Below are 21943 nucleotides of genomic sequence, written 5' to 3'. Positions count from 1 at the left end.
CCTAGCACCAACCCTAACCCTAACCCTAGCCCTAACCCTAGCCCCAACCCTAACCCTAACCCTAGCCCTAACCCTAACCCTAGCCCTGATGGGAAAATGGAAATAAATACATTTTTTTTAATTTTATTATTTTTCTCTAACTAAGGGGGTGATGAAGGGGGGTTTGATTTACTTTTATAGCGTTTTTTATATCGGATTTTTATGATTGGCAGCCGTCACACACTAATATACGCTTTTTTTTATAGCAAAAAAGTTTTTGCGTCTCCACATTTTGATACCTATAATTTTTCCATATTTTGGTCCACAGAGTCATGTGAGGTCTTGTTTTTTGCGGGACGAGTTGATGTTTTCATTGGTAACATTTTCGGGCATGTGACATTTTTTGATCGCTTTTTATTCCGATTTTTGTGAGGCAGAATGACCAAAAACCAGCTATTCATGAATTTCTTTTGGGGGAGGCGTTTATACCGTTCCGCGTTTGGTAAAGTGGATGAAGCAGTTTTATTCGTCGGGTCAGTACGATTACAGCGATACCTCATTTATATCATTTTTTTATGTTTTGGCGCTTTTATACGATAAAAGCTATTTTATAGAAAAAATAATTATTTTGGCATCGCTTTATTCTCAGGACTATAACTTTTTATTTTTTTGCTTATTATGCTTTGTGGCGGCTGTTTTTTTGCGGGACAAGATGACGTTTTCAGCGGTATCATGGTTATTTATATCCGTCTTTTTGATCGCGTGTTATTCCACTTTTTGTTCGGCGGTATGATAATAAAGCGTTGTTTTTTGGCTGTTTTTTTTTTTTTCTTACGGTGTTCACTGAAGGGGTTAACTAGTGGGACAGTTTTATAGGTCAGGTCGTTACGGACGCGGCGATACTAAATATGTGTACATTTATTGTTTTTTTTTTTTTTTTTAGATAAAGAAATGTATTTATGGGAATAATATATATTTTTTTTATTTATTTATTTAGTAATTTTTATTTTTTATTTTTTACACATGTGGAAATTTTTTTTTTAACTTTTTTACTTTGTCCCAGGGGGGGACATCACAGATCGCCGATCTTACAGTTTGCACAGCACTCTGTAAGATCGGCGATCTCACTGACATCGCTGCAGGCTTACCAGCACCTGCAGGCGACCCGGAAGTACTCCCTGCAGGACCCGGATGCAGCCCCATGGCCATTTTGGAACCGGGGACTGCAGGGAGAAGACGCTCACCGTGTACCAATCGTCTCAGGGAAGCACGTAGGGAGCCCCCTCCCTGCGCGATGCTTCCCTGTACCGCCGACACATCGCGATCATGTTTGATCGCGGTGTGCCGGGGGTTAATGTGCCGTGAGCGGTCCGTGACCGCTCCTGGCACATAGTGCCGGATGTCAGCTGCGATAGTCAGTTGACACCCGGCCGCGATCGGCCGCGCTCCCCCCGTGAGCGCGGCCGATCGCATATGACGTACTATCCCGTCACTGGGAATTAAGTCCCAGGTCACCTGGACGGGATAGTACGTCATATGGGATTAAGGGGTTAAAGGAGTTTAATGAAATACAAATATGAAAGACTTTTCGCCGTCAATGCAACTCACTTCCATTACTTGTGCAGAACATACCTCAACATACAACCTTTCAATACTTAGGTCGGTAAGTGGAGCACCTTAGCTATTGCTTATGTTACTTACAGCCAGAGGATCAAAGGGTATTCTGAATCTTGGTATCCTGATGGGACAGTCAGACGAACAGGAAGATCTGGAAGACAGGAAAGGATGGAAATGATGGGAACCTTTTGCATATATTAGAGGAGATTTACTGGTGCCTAGAAAACGTATCTGCTCTCACGAGACTGTGTAAAACGAGGCACACTGCGATATTGGAGCACTGGTGCTGGCCTTGTTTTTGATATAACTATATGCATGATATCTAATCTAAATACAGGTGCTTTTCACAAACTTAGAATATCATAAAAAAATTAATTTATTTCAGTTCTTCAATAAAAAAGTGAAACTCATATATAGTCATTACAAACAGTGATCTATTTCAAGTGTTTATTTCTGTTAATGTTTATGATTATGGCTTACAGCCAATGAAGTCATTACCTCAGTAAATTAGAATACTTTATAACACCAACTTGAAAAATGATTTTAAAATCTGAAATGTTGGCCTACTGAAATGTATGTTCGGTAAATGCACTCAATACTTGGTCGGGGCTCCTTTTGCATCAATTACTGCATGAATGCGGTCTGGCATGGAGGAGATCAGCCTGTGGCACTGCTGAGGTGTTATGGAAGCCCAGGTTGCTTTGATAGCAGCCTTCAGCTCGTCTGCATTGTTGGGTCTGGTGTCTCTCATCTTCCTCTTGACAACACCCCATAGATTCTCTATGGGGTTAAGATCAGGTGAGTTTGCTGGCCAATCAAGCACAGTGATACTGTTGTTCTTAAACCAGATATTGGTATTTTTGAAAGTGTGGACAGGTGCCAAGTCCTGCTGGAGAATGAAATTTCCATCTCCAAAAAGCTTGTCAGCAGAGGGAAGCATGAAGTGCTCTAAAATTTCCTGATAGATGGCAGCGCTGACTTTGGTCTTGATAAAACACAGTGGACCTACACCAGCAGGTGACATGGCTCCCCAAACCATCACTGATTATGGAAACTTCACACTAGGCCTTGGAAATCAAGTTCCCAGAGTCTAGAGGAAGAGCGAAGAGGCACAAAATCCAAGCTGCTTAAGGTCTTGTGTGAAGTTTCCACAATCAGTGATGGTTTTGGGAGCCATGTCATCTGCTGGTGTAGGTCCACTGTGTTCTATCAAGACCAAAGTCATCGCAACCGTCTACCAGGAAATTTTAGAGAACTTCATGCTTCCCTCTGCAGACAAGCTTTTTGGAGATGAAATTTCATTCTCCAGCAGGACTTGAGTGCATTTACTGCACATACATTTCAGTAGGTCAACATTTCGGATTTGAAAATCATTTTTCAAGCTTGTGTTATAAAGTATTCTAAGTTACTGAGAAAATGACTTATGGGTTTTTATTGGCTGTAAGCCATGATCATCAACATTAACAGAAAGAAACACTTAAAATAGATAACTCTGTTTGTACTGACTGTATATAATATATGAGTTTCATTTTTTGTATTGAAGAACTGAAATAAATTAACTTTTGGATGAAATTCTAATTTTGTGAGAAGCACCTGTACATTGTAAAAGTTATTTAACCCTGCTGTTCTGTTGGTCAAAAATGACCGACTTTGAACTTCAATATTTTGTAAAATATTCAAGATGCGGCTCTGAAACCCGTGGCCGACCGACCCATCCTCATTTAAGTCAATCAACCACAAGTTTCAGAACCGCATCTTGAACACCCCAAAAAATACCAAAGTTCAAAATAGGTCTCCCCAGACCGAACAGAACAGCAGGGTTAATGATAATATATGTTAAAGGGAACGTGTCATCAGAAAATGACCTATTGTTTAATTCAGGTTTTGTGTTACATGTATTTTGTAAAAAAAACATTCATGATCTTGCAATTTTTAAGTGACCACTAAGGCTTTTTTAGACTTGTATTTCCAGTCTTCTCAACAAGGCTCCATATCATCAAAAGCAAGATTACAATGACAGGTAACACCTCTATACACAGCGATAACACATAATCCACCAATCACAACAGGCGATATGAGAGCTGACCATGCTCCCCCTCACTTCACAATGACCTATGCAGACACTCATTAGATGCTTCAATTCAGTGGATTGGGTCGGGATCTGTTTATAGTGGCTAAAAAAAAACCTGGTGATCAGTGTGAAAATTGCAAGAGTTCTATTTTAATACAGACTGTGATCTGTAAAAAAAAAAATTTGCAATTTTTTTAAAACATACATTTTATTCAAAAACTTGATTGAGCAATAGGGTTGGTTTCAGTTGACACATTCCCTTTCATGGTACTGATGTGTCCTGAGCGAGCCTACTGATTTTAATTTTCAACAAGTTTTTATTGGTGCTGTCATATCTTCCACAATATTAACAAAGCATTCTACTTACCATAATCATCAATATGTATAGATCTGTATAGTGTCTCTGGCATATCCTTATCAAAAAGGGAGGTCTTCAGCAGTTGATTGTCTTCTAGCATTTGATAATCTATGAAATGAAAAATAACCAGAGATCTTGTATGGTGTACAGTACACGCGGCTCATGTGGATAGTATATAAGTGATATTATTACCATGATAAGCATGTGTTACATATGGAAAATGTGGGAAATACACAAACAATTTATATTTAACCCCTTAGTGACAGAACCAATTTGGTACTTAATGACCAGGCCAATTTTTGCAATTCTGACCACTGTCACTTTATGAGGTTATAACTCTGGAACGCTTCAACGGATCCCGTTCTTTGATTGTTTTTTCGTGACATATTGTACTTCATGTTAGTGGTAACATTTCTTCGATATTACTTGCGATTATTTATGAAAAAAACGGAAATATGGCGAAAATTTTTAAAATTTTGCAGTTTTCAAACTTTGTATTTTTATGCCCTTAAATCAGAGAGATATGTCATAAAAAATAGTTAATAAATAACATTTCCCACATGTCTACTTTACATCAGCACAATTTTGGAAACAAAATTTTTTTTTGTTAGGGAGTTATAAGGGTTAAAAGTTGACCAGCAATTTCTCATTTTTACAACACCATTTTTTTTAGGGACCACATCACATTTGAAGTCATTTTGAGGGGTCTATATGATAGAAAATAATGAAGTGTGACACCATTCTAAAAACTACACCCCTCAAGGTTCTCAAAACCACATTCAAGAAGTTTATTAACCCTTTACGTGCTTTACAGGAACTGAAACAATGTGGAAGGAAAAAATGAACATTTAACTTTTTTTTGCAAACATCTTAATTCAGAACCATTTTTTTTATTTTCACAAGTGTAAAAACAGAAATGTAACCATAAATTTTGTTATGCAATTTCTCCTGAATACGCCAATACCCCATATGTGGGGGTAAACCACTGTTAGGGCGCACCGCAGAACTTAGAAGTGAAGGAGCGCCGTTTGACTTTTTCAATGCAGAATTGGCTGGAATTGAGATCGGACACCATGTCACATTTAGAGAGCCCCTGATGTACCTAAACAGTGGAAACTCCCCACAAGTGACACCATTTTGGAAACTAGACCCCTTAAGGAACTTATCTAGATGTGTGGTGAGCACTTTGAACCCCCAAGTGCTTCACAGAAGTTTATAACGTAGAGCCGTGAAAATAAAAAATCGCTTTTGTTTACACAAAAATGATCTTTTTGCCCACAAATTCTTATTTTCACAAGGGTAACAGGAGAAATTAGACCACAAAAGTTGTTGTGCAATTTCTCCTGAGTACGCTGATATCCAATATGTGGGGGTAAACAACTGTTAGGGCGCACCGCAGAGCTTGGAAGAGAAGGAGTGCCGTTTTACTTTTTCAATGTAGAATTGGCTGGAATTGAGATTGGACGCCATGTCGCGTTTGGAGAGCCCCTGATGTGCCTAAACAGTGGAAACCCCCCAAAAGTGACACCATTTTGGAAACTAGACCCCTTAAGGAACTTATCTAGATGTGTGGCGAGCACTTTGAACCCCCATGTGCTTCACAGAAGTTTATAACGTAGAGCCGTGAAAAAAAAAAATTGCATTTTTTCTACAAAAATGATCTTTTTGCCCACAAATTTTTATTTTCACAAGGGTAACAGGAGAAATTAGACCACAAAAGTTGTTGTGCAATTTCTCCTGAGTACGTCGATACCCAATATGTGGGGGTAAACCACTGTTTGGGCGCACCGCAGAGCTTGGAAGAGAAAGAGTGCCGTTTTACTTTTTCAATGTAGAATTGGCTGGAATTGAGATCGGACGCCATGTCGCGTTTGGAGAGCCCCTGATGTGCCTAAACAGTAGAAATCCCCCACAAGTGACCCCATTTTGGAAACTAGACCCCCCATGGAACTTATCTAGATGTGTGGTGAGAACCTTGAATGCCCAAGTGCTTCACAGAAGTTTATAATGCAGAGCCGTGAAAATAAAAAATATTTTTTTTTTCCACAAAAAAGATTTTTTAGCCACCAAATTTTTATTTTCACAAGGGTAACAAGAGAAACTGGACCCCAAACGTTGTTGTCCAATTTGTCCTGAGTATGCTGGTACCCCATATGTGGGGGTAAACCACTGTTTTGGCGCACGGCAGAGCTCGGAAGGAAGGAGCGCCGTTTTGGAATGCAGACTTTGATAGAATGGTCTGCGGGTATTATGTTGCGTTTGCAGAGCCCCTGATGTACCTAACCAGTAGAAACCCTCCACAAGTGACCCCATTTTGGAAACTAGACCCCCCAAGGAACTTATCTAGATGTGTGGTGAGAACTTTGAATGCCCAAGTGCTTCACAGAAGTTTAGAATGCAGAGTCGTGAAAATAAAAAATATTTTTTTTTCCACAAAAAAGATATTGTAGCCCCCAAGTTTTTATTTTCACAAGGGTAACAGGAGAAATTGGACTGCAATAGTTGTTGTCCAATTTATCCCGAGTACGCTGATGCGCCATATGTGGCGGTAAACCACTGTTTGGGCGCACGGCAGAGCTCGGAAGAGAAGGAGCGCCTTTTTGGAATGCAGACTTTGATAGAATGGTCTGTGGGCATTATGTTGCGATTGCAGAGCCCCTGATGTACCTAAACTGTAGTAACCCCCCACAAGTGACCCCATTTTGGAAACTAGACCCCCCAAGGAACTTATCTAGATGTGTGGTGAGAACTTTGAATGCCCAAGTGCTTCACAGAAGTTTAGAATGCAGAGTCGTGAAAATAAAAAATATTTTTTTTTTCACAAAAAAGATTTTGTAGCCCCCAAGTTTTTATTTTCACAACGGTAACAAGAGAAATTGGACCCCAGAAGTTGTTGTCCAATTTATCCCGAGTACGCTGATGCCCCATATGTGGGGGTAACCCACTGTTTGGGCACACGGCAGAGCTCAGAAGGGAGGGAGCACCATTTGACTTTTTGAGCGCAAAATTGGCTGTCGTGTTTGGAGACCCCCTGATGTACCTAAACAGTGGAAACCCCCCAATTCTAGCTCCAACCCTAACCCCAACACACCCCTAACCCTAATCCCAACCTCATCCATAATCCTAATCACTAACCCTAACCATAATCACAACCCTTACCCCAAAACAACCCTAATGTCAACCCTAACCATAACCCTAATCAAAACCCTAAATCCAACACACCCCTAATCCTAATCTCAACCCTAACCTCAAACCTAACCCTAATCCCAATACACCCCTAATCACAACCCTAACCTTAACCCTAATCCCAAACCTAACCCTAATCCCAAGCGTAACCCTAATGCCAACCCTAACCCTAATACGAACCCTAATCCAAACCCTAACCCTAATCCCAGCTCTAACCCTAACTTTAGCCCCAACCCTAGCCCTAACTTTAGCCCCAACCCTAACCCTAGGGCTACTTTCACACTTGCGTCGTTTGGCATTCCGTCGCAATCCGTCGTTTTGGACAAGAAACGGATCCTGCAAATGTGCCCGCAGGATGCGTTTTTTGCCCATAGACTTGTATTGCCGACGGATCGTGACGGATGGCCACACGTCGCGTCCGTCGTGCACTGGATCAGTTGTGTTTTGGCGGAGCGTCGGCACAAAAAAACGTTCAATGAAACGGTTTTTTTGTACGTCGCATCCGCCATTTCTGACCGCGCATGCGTGGCCGTAACTCCGCCCCCTCCTCCCCAGGACATAGATTGGGCAGCGGATGTGTTGAAAAACTACAGCTGCTGCCCACGTAGTGCACAATTTTCACAACGTGCGTCGGTATGTCGGGCCGACGCATTGCGACGGCCCCGTACCGACGTAAGTGTGAAAGAAGCCTAACCCTAAGTTTAGCCCCAACCGTAACCCTAAATTTAGCCCCAAACCTAACCCTAAATTTAGCCCCAACCCTAGCCCTACCCCTAACCTAACCCTACCCCTAACCTAACCCTACCCCTAACCCTACCCCTAACCTAACCCTAACCCTAAACTAACCTAACCCCTAACCTAACCCTACCCCTAACCCTAACCCTACCCCTAACCTAACCCTAACCCTACCCCTAACCCTACCCCTAACCCTACCCCTAACCCTAACCCTACCCCTAACCCTAACCTAACCCTACCCCTAACCCTAACCTAACCCTACCCCTAACCCTACCCCTAACCTACCCCTAACCCTACCCCTAACCCTAACCTAACCCTACCCCTAACCCTAACCTAACCTTACCCCTAACCCTACCCCTAACCCTACCCCTAACCTAACCCTAACCTAACCCTACCCCTAACCCTAACCCTAACCCTACCCCTAATTTTAGCCCCAACTGCTGTTCTCCTGCCGGCCGGCAGATGGAGACAGATGGCGGGCGCACTGGGCATGCGTCCGCCATGTTCTGCTGCCGGCGGCCAGGAGGAGCAGCAAGAGGATCCAGGGACCTAGGTGAGTATGCTAGGGTCCCCGAATCCCCCTATTTCTCTGTCCTCTGATGTGCGATCACATCAGAGGACAGAGAATTACACTTTACTTTTTTTTTTTTTTTTGCGGTCGCCGGTAAACAGTTAATTACCGGCGATCGCAAAACAGGGGTCGGTAATACCGACCCCGATCGTGCTCTTTGGGGTCTCGGCTACCCCCGGCAGCCGAGACCCCAAAGATTCTCCCGGTGCCGGCCGGCGGGCGCACTGCGCATGCGCCCGCCATTTTGAAGATGGCGGCGCCCACCGGGAGACACGAGGAGCATCGGGGGAGCTAGGTGAGTATTGGGGGGCCTCCTGGGACCCCTTTTCTCTGTCCTCCGATGTGCGATCACATCGGAGGACAGAGAAATTAAAAAGAGATCGCTTTTTTTTTTTTTTTTTTTTGCGATCGCCGGTAAACGGTTAATTACCGGCGATCGCAAATGCGGGGTGGGTTAAAAACCCCCCGAATCATGTTCTCTGGGGTCTCGGCTACCCTCGGCAGCCGAGACCCCGGAGAAAATCGGCCTCTGGGGGGCGCTATGGACTTTTTCCACAGCGCCGTTAATTAACGGCGCTGTGGTTTAAGTACCCTTAGCGGCCGCCGTTAAAAGGCGTATCGGCGGTCACTAAGGGGTTAAAGCCCTCTTGTGCTTCCGTCACAAGTGTTTTTTGCAGTTTTTTGGGCTTAGAAAAAAAATGACAAATATCATGAAATATGCATTTTTTTTTACAAATAATTTCTGGAGAATTATCTGGAATTTTTTTCCACAAAGTGTTTTTTAGGATATTTTTAGTGATGAGCGAGTATACTCGTTGCTCGGGTGATCTCTGAGTATTTGTTAGTGCTTGGAGATTTTGTTTTAGTCACCTCAGCTGCATGATTTACATCTGATAGACAGCCTGAATACATGTGGGGAACCAGGCAACCCCCACATGCATGCAGGCTGGCTAGCAGCCGTAAATAATGCAGCTGCGTCAACAAAAACGAGATTTCAGAGCAGTTACAAATACTCGGAGACTACCTGAGCGTGCTCGGGAAAACCCGAGCAACGAGTATACTCACTCATCACTAGAAATTTTCTATTTAAATTTCTAAGGTAAAAATGCTATATTTAGACCATCCTGCATTTAGAAGGCTGCAATAAAGTCACGGTATGTAGTGTATCTTACTGCATTTAGTGCATCTCACTGTATACTTTTCCTATTAACTTCTAGGCAACTTCTTGCTGCAGTGTTTGCACTTCAGAAGAAAAGACATATAAATAGTGATGAGCGAACCTGCTCGCCACTACTCGTTACTTGCCCGAGTATCGGGGTACTCGCCGAGCAGCGAGCATTTCCGGGATTATTCGGCAGGGACTGGTGTCTCCACCCAGCAGTTTTAGTGGACTTTAGAGACCCAATCACGGTGAAGGAATTGTCTTCCAGGCCATGAAACGCCGCAGCCATCTTTGTTGTGGTCGTGCAATGATTGGCTGGGCCCTACGGCATCATCCCGAGTATAAGAGACCAGGCGCCGCTCTGCTCGCCGCATTCTGTTCCTGTTTCAGCGAGAGTAGGGAGAGCTGCTGCCGAGGTAGGGTCAGAATCGTGGTTTTAGAGTTAGTGTAGGTCTGCAACTCGTACATCCATAACTCCTGAGAAACCAACAGTCCTTTTTTGGGCTAATTCGTGGGTCCCGATATTGCAGCGCTAGGTAGGCACATCATATCCACATCAGTGCAAGGTCTGCAGGCACTGTATGTGCGTCCATTGGTCCCACTGCATCCTTCCCAAAGCTCCATAACTGCCTGCTGCTGCACCTTATTTATTTATTTTATTTTTTTTCGACAAATTCCCCCCCAAAAAAAAATATACAGCCTGTTCTGTCAGACTGAGGCCTGTTGAAAAGTGATAGTTTGTCGGGTATACGTAGCATAGTTGTGTGTGCTACCCTTGTGCCCTTTTTTTTGTGTGTGTTTTAAATTCACTGAAAAGGTCATTGGAGGCCGGTGTACTTATTTTTTGGCTGTGTGATACTCAAATTCTATACAGCGCTATATAGCATACAAAAATTGAAAGGCCACAGATTTGGCAGTGTGGTATTTCCGTTACAGCCGTCATATATCTCTGTGCTCCAAGTTTGGGCATTGGAGGCCGGTGTACTTATTTTTTGGCTGTGTGATACTCAAATTCTATACAGCGCTATTTCACATAAATTAACTTTTAAAAAAAATTTAATACTGTCTGTTAGGTCAGGCTGAGGCCTGCCTGGCGTTTGGGTTTGAAAAATCGTAGATATGCAGGCATACTGATCACATATTATTTCACTACTAATAAAGACATTTGTGTTGAGCATTTAAAATAGTGCAGTATTCCATTTAAAATGGGTAAGGCAAGGGACGAGGAAGTGGACGTGATGCTGATGGTGCATCCAGTGGAAGAGGCCGTGGGCAAGGTGAAAGTGGGCAACAACATAGACCCACATCTTCTCACTCAACATTCCTGTCCCAGTTTCTAGGGAACCGCAGCACACAACTATTGAAGCCAGAGCAGTGTGAAACGGTTGTTGGTTCGATAGCGGATAATGCTTCCAGTCACTTAGCCACCACCTTGTCTTCCACATGGTCAAGTCTGAGTAGCCGTGAGTGTGGCCAGGATATTCCTCACCCTGATCCTCCTTCCTCCCACCATGCCGAGTGCCCTAAGACAGCTGATCCCACACTTTACACTCTGAAGAGCTGTTCAGTTTTCCATTTCAAGATTCAGAAATCTCTGCCGGTCAACTTGAAGTGGGGAAAGATGAGATCACATGTAGAGCTGCCCAAAGCTTTGACCAGCCCCGGTCACACGAAGGCAATGGTGGGAAAGTGTCACAAGAGGTGGACGATGATGAGACACAATTGCCAGAAAGTCATGAGGAGGACCAGGGTGTGGATGTGGAAGACGAGGTGGAGGATGACATAGTGACTGACCCAACCTGGCAGGAGGACATGCATAGTGAGGATAGCAGCACAAATAGGGAAGGAGGCATAACCCTCCAACAGGCAGGAAGAAGCAGTGTGGTGGCCACAGACAGAAGGCGTGCATCCTTTCCCCGTAACACCAACATGAGAGAAGTTGCCATTCCACCTGTGAGATCTTCCCGAGTCTGGCTATTTTTTAAAGACTCTGCCGATTACCCCAAACAGGGCATTTGCAGCACCTGCCATGCCCGCATCAGCAGGGGTAGCAAAACAACCAGCCTGACCACCACCAGCATGATCAGGCACATGCAAGCAAAGCACCCGACTTTCCGGGCCGAACCCCAGGCTCCAGGACCACTGAGTGCTGGGCACACCACTGCTTCTTCCACTGTTTTGCGTAGAAGCCAATCCCCAGTACACCGTGCATGTGAAGATGCCTCTAGCTCTGCACCTGTTGTGGCCCAGAGTCAAGCAGCACCATCAGCAAGAGCATCCACATCCTTGTCCCAGTACAGCGTTCAGTTGTCTATAACCCAGTCTTTGGAACGCAAGCGGAAATACCAAGCCAACAGTCACAGCCACAGTCCTCAATTCTAATATTTCTCTTCTGCTTGCACTAGAAATGCTGCCTTTTAGGCTTGTTGAGACGGAAGCTTTCCGCAACCTGATGGCGGCGGTACTCAGTCACCAGTCGCCACTATTTCTCCCGGTGTGCCGTACCGGCATTACACCAGCATGTGTCCCACAACATTACCCATGCCTTCAACAATGCTGTTACCGGAAAGTCCACCTAACCATGGACAAGTGGACAAGTGCTTGTGGGCAGGGATGGTACATCTCAATGACGGCACACTGGGTTAACATAGTGGAAGCTGGGACCCAGTCGGACCTCGGGATGGAACACATCTTCCCCACGCCGAGGATTGCTGGCGCTAAGTCAATCAGGGTTGCCCACACAGTCTACAGCTCCTGCACCTCCTCCTCCTCCTCTTCATCCTCCATCTCTGAAATCAACACATCAGTCAGAAGCTGGAAGCACTGCAGCACTGCCTCAGTCAAGCGGCAACAGGCTGTGCTGAAGCTAATCTGCATAGGTGATAAACCGCACAATGCCGAAGAGTTGTGGACAGCGCTGAAAGAGCAGTCAGATGTTTGGATGACACCGCTGAACCTACAGCCAGGCATGGTCATGTGTGACAATGGCGGTAACCTGGTGGTGGCTCTCAGGCAAGGTGAGCTCACATACGTACTGTTGTGGATTCTGTTTTTGGGCTCCCTCTGGTGGTTACAGATGGTACTGGGTGACTTGTGTTTTCTGCGGTCTCTGGTGTCCACCTGTTCTATCAGGATATGGGAGTTTCCTATTTAACCTGGCTTTCTTGTCATTTCCTCGCCGGCTATCAATGTAATCAGTGTGTCTTGTTACCTCTGCTTCCCGCTTCTGTAATCTTCAGGACAAGCTAAGTTTTTGATTTTCCTGTTCCACGTTTTGCTTAATTTTTGTTTTAGTCCAGCTTGCAGATATGTGATTCCTTTTTGCTGGTTGCTCTAGTGGGCTGATATTACTCCTCATGTTCCATGAGTTGGCACATGAGTTCAAGTAATTTCAGGATGGTTTTTTGTAGGGTTTTTCGCTGACCGCACAGTTCACTTTTGTATCCTCTGCTATCTAGCTTTAGCGGGCCTCATTTTGCTGAATCTGTTTTCATAACTACGTATGTGCTTTCCTCTCATTTCACCGTCATTACATGTGGGGGGCTGCTATTTCTTTGGGGTGTTTCTCTGGAGGCAAGAGAGGTCTGTGTTTCTTCTAATAGGGGAAGTTAGTCCTTCGGCTGGCGCGAGACGTCTAGGAATCATCGTAGGCACGTTCCCCGGCTACAGCTAGTTGTGTGTTAGGTTCAGGATCGCGGTCAGCTCAGTTTCCATCACCCTAGAGCTTGTTTTGTTTTTTGTGCTTGTCCTTTTGTTATCCCCTGCCATTGGGATCATGACAGTATAGCCGGCCAAAAAGTGGTAATCGTATTGGCTGAAGTAGGAGGAAAAGTAGTCTGAGGAAGTTTTTTTTTTTCCCCCTCAGAGTTTGCTGCCTAGCCTTAATTGCAGCCTGGCTGCGTCTTACCTCCTCTTAATCCCTGAATGGCTCTGACCTCAGCTGTTTATCATGGACGTCCAGAGTTTGGCTTCCAGCCTGAATAATCTTGCTGCTAAGGTTCAAAATATACAAGATTTTGTTGTACATGCTCCTATGTCTGAACCTAGAATTCCTATCCCAGAGTTTTTTTCTGGAGATAGATCTAGTTTTCTGAATTTTAGGAACAATTGCAAGTTGTTTCTTTCTTTAAAATCTCGCTCCTCTGGAGACCCTGCTCAGCAAGTCAAAATTGTTATATCTTTCCTGCGGGGTGACCCTCAGAATTGGGCATTTGCATTGGCACCAGGGGATCCTGCGTTGCTCAATGTGGATGCGTTTTTTCTGGCATTGGGTTTGCTCTATGAGGAACCTAACCTAGAGATTCAGGCTGAAAAAGCTTTATTGGCTCTCTCTCAGGGGCAAGATGAAGCAGAAATATATTGTCAGAAATTTCGGAAATGGTCGGTGCTTACTCAGTGGAATGAGTGCGCCCTGGCTGCAAGATTCAGAGATGGCCTTTCTGAGGCCATTAAAGATGTTATGGTGGGGTTCCCTGCGCCTACAGGTCTGAATGAGTCTATGACTATGGCTATTCAGATTGATCGGCGTTTACGGGAGCGCAAACCTGTGCACCATTTGGCGGTGTCTTCTGAACAGGCACCTGAGACAATGCAATGTGATAGAATTCAGTCCAGAAGTGAACGGCAAAACTATAGGCGGGAAAATGGGTTGTGTTTTTATTGTGGTGATTCAGCTCATGTTATATCAGCATGCTCTAAACGCATAAAAAAGGTTGATAAGTCTGTTGCCATTAGTACTTCACAGTCTAAGTTCATTCTGTCTGTGACTCTGATTTGTTCATTATCAGCCATTTCCGTCGATGCCTATGTGGATTCAGGCGCTGCCCTGAGTCTTATGGATTGGTCATCTGCCAACCGCTGTGGGTTTAGTCTGGAGCCTCTGGAAGTCCCTATTCCTTTGAAAGGAATTGACTCTACACCTTTGGCTATGAACCAACCTCAGTACTGGACACAAGTGACCATGCGTATGACTCCCGTTCATCAGGAGGTGATTCGCTTCCTGGTACTGTATAATTTACATGATGTCTTAGTGCTTGGTCTGCCATGGTTACAAACTCATAACCCAGTCTTGGACTGGAAAACGATGTCTGTGTTAAGCTGGGGATGTCAGGGGGTTCATGATGATGCACCTCCGATTTCTATCGCTTCATCTACTCCTTCTGAGGTTCCTGTATTTTTGTCTGACTATCGGGATGTTTTTGAGGAGCCTAAGCTCAATTCGCTTCCTCCTCACAGGGATTGCGATTGTGCTATAGATTTGATTCCTGGCAGTAAATTTCCTAAAGGACGTTTGTTCAATCTGTCAGTGCCAGAGCATACTGCTATGCGGGATTATGTTAAGTAGTCCTTGGAAAAGGGACATATCCGTCCATCTTCGTCCCCTTTGGGAGCAGGTTTTTTTTTCGTGGCCAAAAAAGATGGTTCCTTGAGGCCTTGTATAGATTACCGTCTTTTGAATAAGATTACAGTCAAATATCAGTATCCTTTGCCATTGTTGACTGATTTGTTCGCTCGCATTAAGGGGGCTAAATGGTTCACTAAGATTGATCTTCGGGGTGCGTATAATCTTGTGCGGATAAAGCAGGGTGATGAGTGGAAAACCGCATTTAATACGCCTGAGGGCCATTTTGAGTATTTGGTGATGCCTTTTGGACTTTCTAATGCTCCTTCTGTCTTCCAGTCCTTTATGCACGATATTTTCCGTGAATATCTGGATAAATTTATGATTGTGTATTTGGATGATGTTTTGGTTTTTTCTGATGACTGGGAGTCCCCTGTTCAGCAGGTCAGAAAGGTGTTTCAGGTCCTGCGGGCCAATTCTTTGTTTGTAAAAGGTTCAAAGTGTCTCTTTGGAGTCCAGAAGATTTCTTTTTTGGGGTATATTTTTTCCCCTTCTACTATTGAGATGGATCCCGTCAAGGTTCAGGCTATTTGTGACTGGACGCAGCCTACATCTCTTAAGAGTCTACAGAAGTTCTTGGGCTTTGCTAATTTTTATCGTCGTTTCATAACTAATTTTTCTAGTGTTGTTAAGCCTTTGACGGATTTGACTAAGAAGGGTGCTGATGTTGCCGATTGGTCTCCTGCAGCTGTGGAGGCCTTTCAGGAACTTAAGCGCCGGTTTTCTTCTGCTCCTGTGTTGCGTCAGCCAGATGTTTCGCTTCCTTTTCAGGTTGAGGTTGATGCTTCCGAGATTGGAGCGGGGGCGGTTTTGTCGCAGAGAAGCTCCGATTGCTCAGTGATGAAGCCATGTGCGTTCTTTTCTAGAAAGTTTTCGCCCACTGAGCGGAATTATGATGTTGGTAATCGGGAGCTTTTGGCCATGAAGTGGGCATTTGAGGAGTGGCGTCATTGGCTTGAGGGTGCTAGACATCGTGTGGTGGTCTTGATTGATCACAAAAATCTGATTTACCTTGAGTCTGCCAAGCGTCTGAATCCTAGACAGGCTCGTTGGTCACTGTTTTTCTCCCGTTTCGATTTTGTGGTTTCATACCTGCCAGGTTCAAAGAATGTGAAGGCCGATGCTCTTTCTAGGAGTTTTGTGCCTGACTCCCCTGGAAATTCTGAGCCCACTGGTATCCTTAGGGATGGGGTGATTTTGTCGGCTGTCTCCCCAGACTTGCGACGTGTTTTGCAGGAGTTTCAGGCGGATAAACCTGATCGTTGTCCGCCTGAAAGACTGTTTGTTCCGGATAATTGGACCAGTAGAGTCATCTCCGAGGTCCATTCTTCTGTGTTGGCAGGTCATCCTGGAATATTTGGTACTAGAGACTTGGTGGCCATGTCTTTTTGGTGGCCTTCCTTGTCGAGGGATGTGCGTTCTTTTGTGCAGTCTTGTGAAGTTTGCGCTCGGGCTAAGCCTTGCTGTTCTCGGGCCAGTGGATTGTTGTCACCTTTGCCTATCCCGAAGAGGCCTTGGACGCACATTTCCATGGACTTTATTTCGGATCTCCCTGTCTCTCAAAAAATGTCCGTCATCTGGGTTGTGTGTGACCGCTTTTCTAAGATGGTTCATCTGGTACCCTTGCCTAAGTTACCTTCCTCCTCTGAGTTGGTCCCTCTGTTTTTTCAGAACGTGGTTCGTTTGCATGGGATTCCGGAGAACATCATTTCTGACAGGGGATCCCAGTTTGTGTCTAGATTTTGGCGGACGTTCTGTGCTAAGATGGGCATTGATTTGTCCTTTTCGTCTGCATTCCATCCTCAGACGAATGGCCAGACGGAACAAACTAATCAGACTTTGGAAACTTATTTAAGGTGTTTTGTTTCTGCTGATCAAGATGACTGGGTTACCTTTTTGCCGCTTGCCGAATTTGCCCTTAATAATCGGGCTAGTTCTGCTACCTTGGTTTCTCCTTTCTTTTGTAATTCGGGGTTTCATCCTCGTTTTTCCTCTGGTCAGGTGGAGCCTTCTGATTGTCCTGGAGTGGACATGGTGGTGGATAGGTTGCATCAGATTTGGAGTCATGTGGTGGACAATTTGAAGTTGTCCCAGGAGAGGGCTCAGCAGTTTGCTAATCGCCGTCGCCGCGTGGGTCCTCGACTTCATGTTGGGGACTTGGTGTGGTTGTCTTCTCGTTTTGTTCCTATGAAGGTCTCTTCTCCTAAGTTCAAGCCTCGGTTCATCGGTCCCTATAGGATCTTGGAAATTCTTAACCCTGTGTCGTTTCGTTTGGATCTCCCGGCATCGTTTGCTATTCATAATGTGTTCCATCGGTCGTTGTTGCGGAGGTATGAGGTACCTGTTGTTCCTTCGCTTGAACCTCCTGCTCCGGTGCTGGTGGAGGGAGAATTGGAGTATGTTGTGGAGAAGATCTTGGATTCTCGTGTTTCCAGACGGAAACTCCAATATTTGGTCAAGTGGAAGGGTTATGGTCAGGAGGATAATTCTTGGGTGGTTGCCTCTGATGTTCATGCTGCTGATTTGGTCCGTGCATTTCATAGGGCTCATCCTGGTCGCCCTGGTGGTTCTCGTGAGGGTTCGGTGACCCCTCCTCAAGGGGGGGGGTACTGTTGTGGATTCTGTTTTTGGGCTCCCTCTGGTGGTTACAGATGGTACTGGGTGACTTGTGTTTTCTGCGGTCTCTGGTGTCCACCTGTTCTATCAGGATATGGGAGTTTCCTATTTAACCTGGCTTTCTTGTCATTTCCTCGCCGGCTATCAATGTAATCAGTGTGTCTTGTTACCTCTGCTTCCCGCTTCTGTAATCTTCAGGACAAGCTAAGTTTTTGATTTTCCTGTTCCACGTTTTGCTTAATTTTTGTCTTAGTCCAGCTTGCAGATATGTGATTCCTTTTTGCTGGTTGCTCTAGTGGGCTGATATTACTCCTCATGTTCCATGAGTTGGCACATGAGTTCAAGTAATTTCAGGATGGTTTTTTGTAGGGTTTTTCGCTGACCACGCAGTTCACTTTTGTATCCTCTGCTATCTAGCTTTAGCGGGCCTCATTTTGCTGAATCTGTTTTCATAACTACGTATGTGCTTTCCTCTCATTTCACCGTCATTACATGTGGGGGGCTGCTATTTCTTTGGGGTGTTTCTCTGGAGGCAAGAGAGGTCTGTGTTTCTTCTAATAGGGGAAGTTAGTCCTTCAGCTGGCGCGAGACGTCTAGGAATCATCGTAGGCACGTTCCCCGGCTACAGCTAGTTGTGTGTTAGGTTCAGGATCGCGGTCAGCTCAGTTTCCATCACCCTAGAGCTTGTTTTGTTTTTTGTGCTTGTCCTTTTGTTATCCGCTGCCATTGGGATCATGACAACGTACCTTGCTTGGCCCATTTGCTTAACCTCGTGGTTCAACGTTTTCTGAAAAGCTACCCGGAGCTGCCAGATCTGCTAGTGAAAGTATGCCATCTGTCTGCCCATTTTAGAAAGTCAGCTACACCTTGAGCTGCCCTTGCCATGCTCCAGCAGCGTTTTCAGCTTCCAGCTCACCGACTGTTGTGTGATGTCTGTTATGATTAGGTGGCCTTGGAGCAGCATGAAAACCCTCACTGGAGTAAGTGGTAACTATACTGACCGCAAACCCTGATCTTATCACCGCAACTAGAAGTAGTCGTGGGGTGTGCCTAACAAAACCTAGACACCTCGACACAGCCGGAGGACTAAATACCCCTAAAGATGGAAATAGGAAAACTATCTTGCCTCAGAGTAGACCCCCAAAGGATAGGCAGCCCCCCACAAATAATGACTGTGAGTTGGAGAGGAAAAGACACACGCAGGCAGAAAACAGGCTTAGCAAAGGAGGCCAATTCTAGCTAAATAGAAAAGGACAGGACAGGATACTAAGCGGTCAGCATAAAAATACTACAAAAATATCCACAGCAGAAAATACAAAACTCCACCACCTAACTAAAGATGTGGAGAGTATATCTGCAACTCCAGAGAATCCAACCAGACTGAGAAAAACAACTGACACAGTCTAAGCTGGACAAATAGAAACAAAAGATCAGCACTGAAAATAAGCACACAGCATATGTGCTTCAGAAAAAGAAACAGACACTTATCTTTGCTGAACTGGCAGTAAAGCAGGAGAGGCCAGGCAGAGATCCAATACTTCCAAAGAAACATTGACAACTGGAAAGGGCTAATGAATCCTGCACACTTAATTATCCCAGTCAGAACAGCAATTAGCAGATACACCTGGCCAGGACTGTGACTCGGAGACAACTGCATTCCCAGCTACAACCACTTGAGGGAACCCAAGAGCAGAATTCACAACAGATGTCCGCACGAGCTGGAAATCTACGCTGCATATGTTGGAAAGGATTTGTGAGCAGCAGAGGGCCGTTGTTGACTCCCAACATAAACAAGGCCGTCGAATTTCACATCAGACTCCACACATAAGACCTCAGGAGTGGACATGGATGTCAGACATATGTACCATCCTCCAAAACTTTGAGGACTGCACCAAGATGGTAAGCGGCAATGCTTCTCAGCATTCTGAAAAACTCTCTGCTCACAATCAAAGAGGATACATTGCAGGCGGAGCAAGAGGACATGGAGCAAGGAAACATACAGGGGGATTACACTCAGCCCAGCCTCAAGTCTTCTCAACGTGGATTGGTAGACAATGAGGAGGCGGAGGAGTAAGAACAGGAGCTATTTTCATGCGCTATAGACGGTACTACAAACACATCTGTATTAGCTTCTGTTCAGCAGGGATGGCCTGAGGACAGGGAGGAGGAGGACAGCATGGTCAGTCATCCTGTTGGTGAGGGCACGGAAGTCTTGCCTGTTAGCAGTCTGGAATGCATGGCTGACTTTATGTTGCGCTGCATTTTACTTGACCCTCGGATTATCAAAATTTTGGGTGAGACTCATTACTGGTTGGTGACTTTTCTAGACTCATGCTACAAGGAGAACTTTCAATCTCTTCTGCCTGAGGCAGAGAGGTGTACTAAAATGTTGCAGTACCACAGGGCCCTTGTAGCGGAATTACTTAGAAAATTCCCATGTGAGAACGCTGGCAACAGACGTCAGAGTTTGTTGTACAACCAAGGACTCCAAGCGAGAGAGACAGAAGTACAATCCAGCACAGGCAGGGGAACAATGGCCAAGTTCTGGGACAGTTCTCTCAGACCCTCCCATCATGATGGCACAGAGGCAAGGGGTGCTGTCACAAAAAGTTCAATGTTTGGGAAGATGGTGAGGGAGTACCTTGCAGATCATACAAACGTCCTCCGTGATTCCTCTGTGCCTTTCAATTATTGGGTATCCAAGCTGGACATGTGGCATGAACTGGCTTTCTATGCCTTGGAGGTCCTGGCCTGCCCTGCTGCTAGCGTTCTGTCGGAGAGGGTTTTTAGTGCCACTGGTGGAATTATAACAGATAAGTGCATCCGTCTGTCAACTGAAAATGCTGACAAGCTGACTCTTATAAAAATGAACAAGGCCTAGATTGGGAAAGACTTCTGTACACCAAGTGAAAACAGCGAAACATAACCTCAAATACATTCTCCTTATCCTCATAATCCAGAACCACTAGATGAACGTGCTCTGTACTGTTATAGGCCGGTGATTTCTGGGCATGGAGGCTGTGAAGGCACTATTTCATTTTGTAAAAACATGACTCCACATTGGGGAATTGAGCATTACATTTCATTGGGCCTACTTCTTCAGTTTGTCTCCTGCAATGTGTCCTTTAACTGCCATTAGATGACCATGGTGCACATGCTCAGTACTGTTATAGGCCAGTGATTTTTGGGCACGGGGGTTGTGAAGGCACTATTTTATTTTGTAAAAACAGGACCCCACATTGGGGAATTGGGCATTACATTACATTGGGCCTATTTCTTAAGTCTGTCTCCTGCAATGTGTCCTTTAACTGCCACTTGATGACCTGGGTGCACGTGCTCAGTACTGTTATAGGCCGGTGATCTTTGGGCATGGGGGCTATGAAGGCACTATTTTATTTTGTAAAAACAGGACCCCACATGGGGAATTGGGCATTACATTACATTGGGCCTACTTCTTAACTCCTGCAATCTGTCCAGTTCCTGCCAGTAGATCACCAGGGTGAACGTGCTTTGTACGGTGCATTTTGGCCAAGGGGGCTGTCATGAAACTCTTTTATTTTTTAAAAAAAGGATTTTACATTGGGGAATTGGGCATTACATTATATTGGGCCTACTTCTTAACTCGGTCTCCTGTAAGCTGTCCTGTATCTGCCACTAGATCACCAGGGTCAACGTGCTCTGTACAGTGCATTTTGGCCAAGGGGGCTGTAATGGCACTATTTTAATCAGTGCAAAAAGGACACTACATTGGGGAATTGGGCATGGCATTCCATTGGGCCTATTTCTTAACTCGGTCTCCTGCAATCTGTCCAGTTCCTGCCAGTAGATCACCAGGATGAACGTGCTCTGTACGGTGCATTTTGGCCGGGGGGGGGGGCTGTCATGTCATTCTTTTATTTTTTTAAAAAAGGATTTTACATTGGGGAATTGGGCATGACATTACTTTGGGCCTACTTCTTAACTCGGTCTCCTGCAATGTGTCCTGTACCTGCCACTAGATCACCAGGGTGAACGTGGTCTGTACTGTTATAGGCCAGTGAATTTTGGTCAAGTGGGCTGTGATGGCACTATATTTTTAAGTCCACAAAGGACAACACATAGGGTAATTGGGCATGACATTACTTTGAGCCTACTTCTTAATTTGGTCGAGTGCAATGTGTCCTGTTCCTGCCAGTAGATCACCAGGGTGAACGTGGTCTGTACGGGCATTTAGGGCTAGGGGGCTGTGATGGCACTATTTTAATCAG

At 45.0% G+C, this 21943-nt stretch overlaps 1 protein-coding gene across 1 annotated transcript in view; it reads right to left on the bottom strand.

Annotated features, from left to right (window-relative positions):
• The window catches only part of LOC138670754 (inactive dipeptidyl peptidase 10-like), a 265499-nt gene that overhangs the window by 72103 nt on the left and 171453 nt on the right, over window positions 1–21943 (bottom strand). The window contains exons 14-15 of the mRNA XM_069758378.1: window positions 4035–4133; window positions 1681–1747 (exon numbers count right to left, since the gene is read on the bottom strand). Of these exons, the coding sequence (XP_069614479.1) occupies window positions 1681–1747; window positions 4035–4133 (166 nt within the window). The remainder of the gene's footprint in view (window positions 1–1680; window positions 1748–4034; window positions 4134–21943) is intronic.

Source organism: Ranitomeya imitator, chromosome 3 (genome assembly GCF_032444005.1).
Source record: "Ranitomeya imitator isolate aRanImi1 chromosome 3, aRanImi1.pri, whole genome shotgun sequence".
In the NCBI taxonomy this organism is placed as follows: Eukaryota; Metazoa; Chordata; class Amphibia; order Anura; family Dendrobatidae; genus Ranitomeya; species Ranitomeya imitator.
This window is presented reverse-complemented; position numbering and strand designations above follow the sequence as displayed.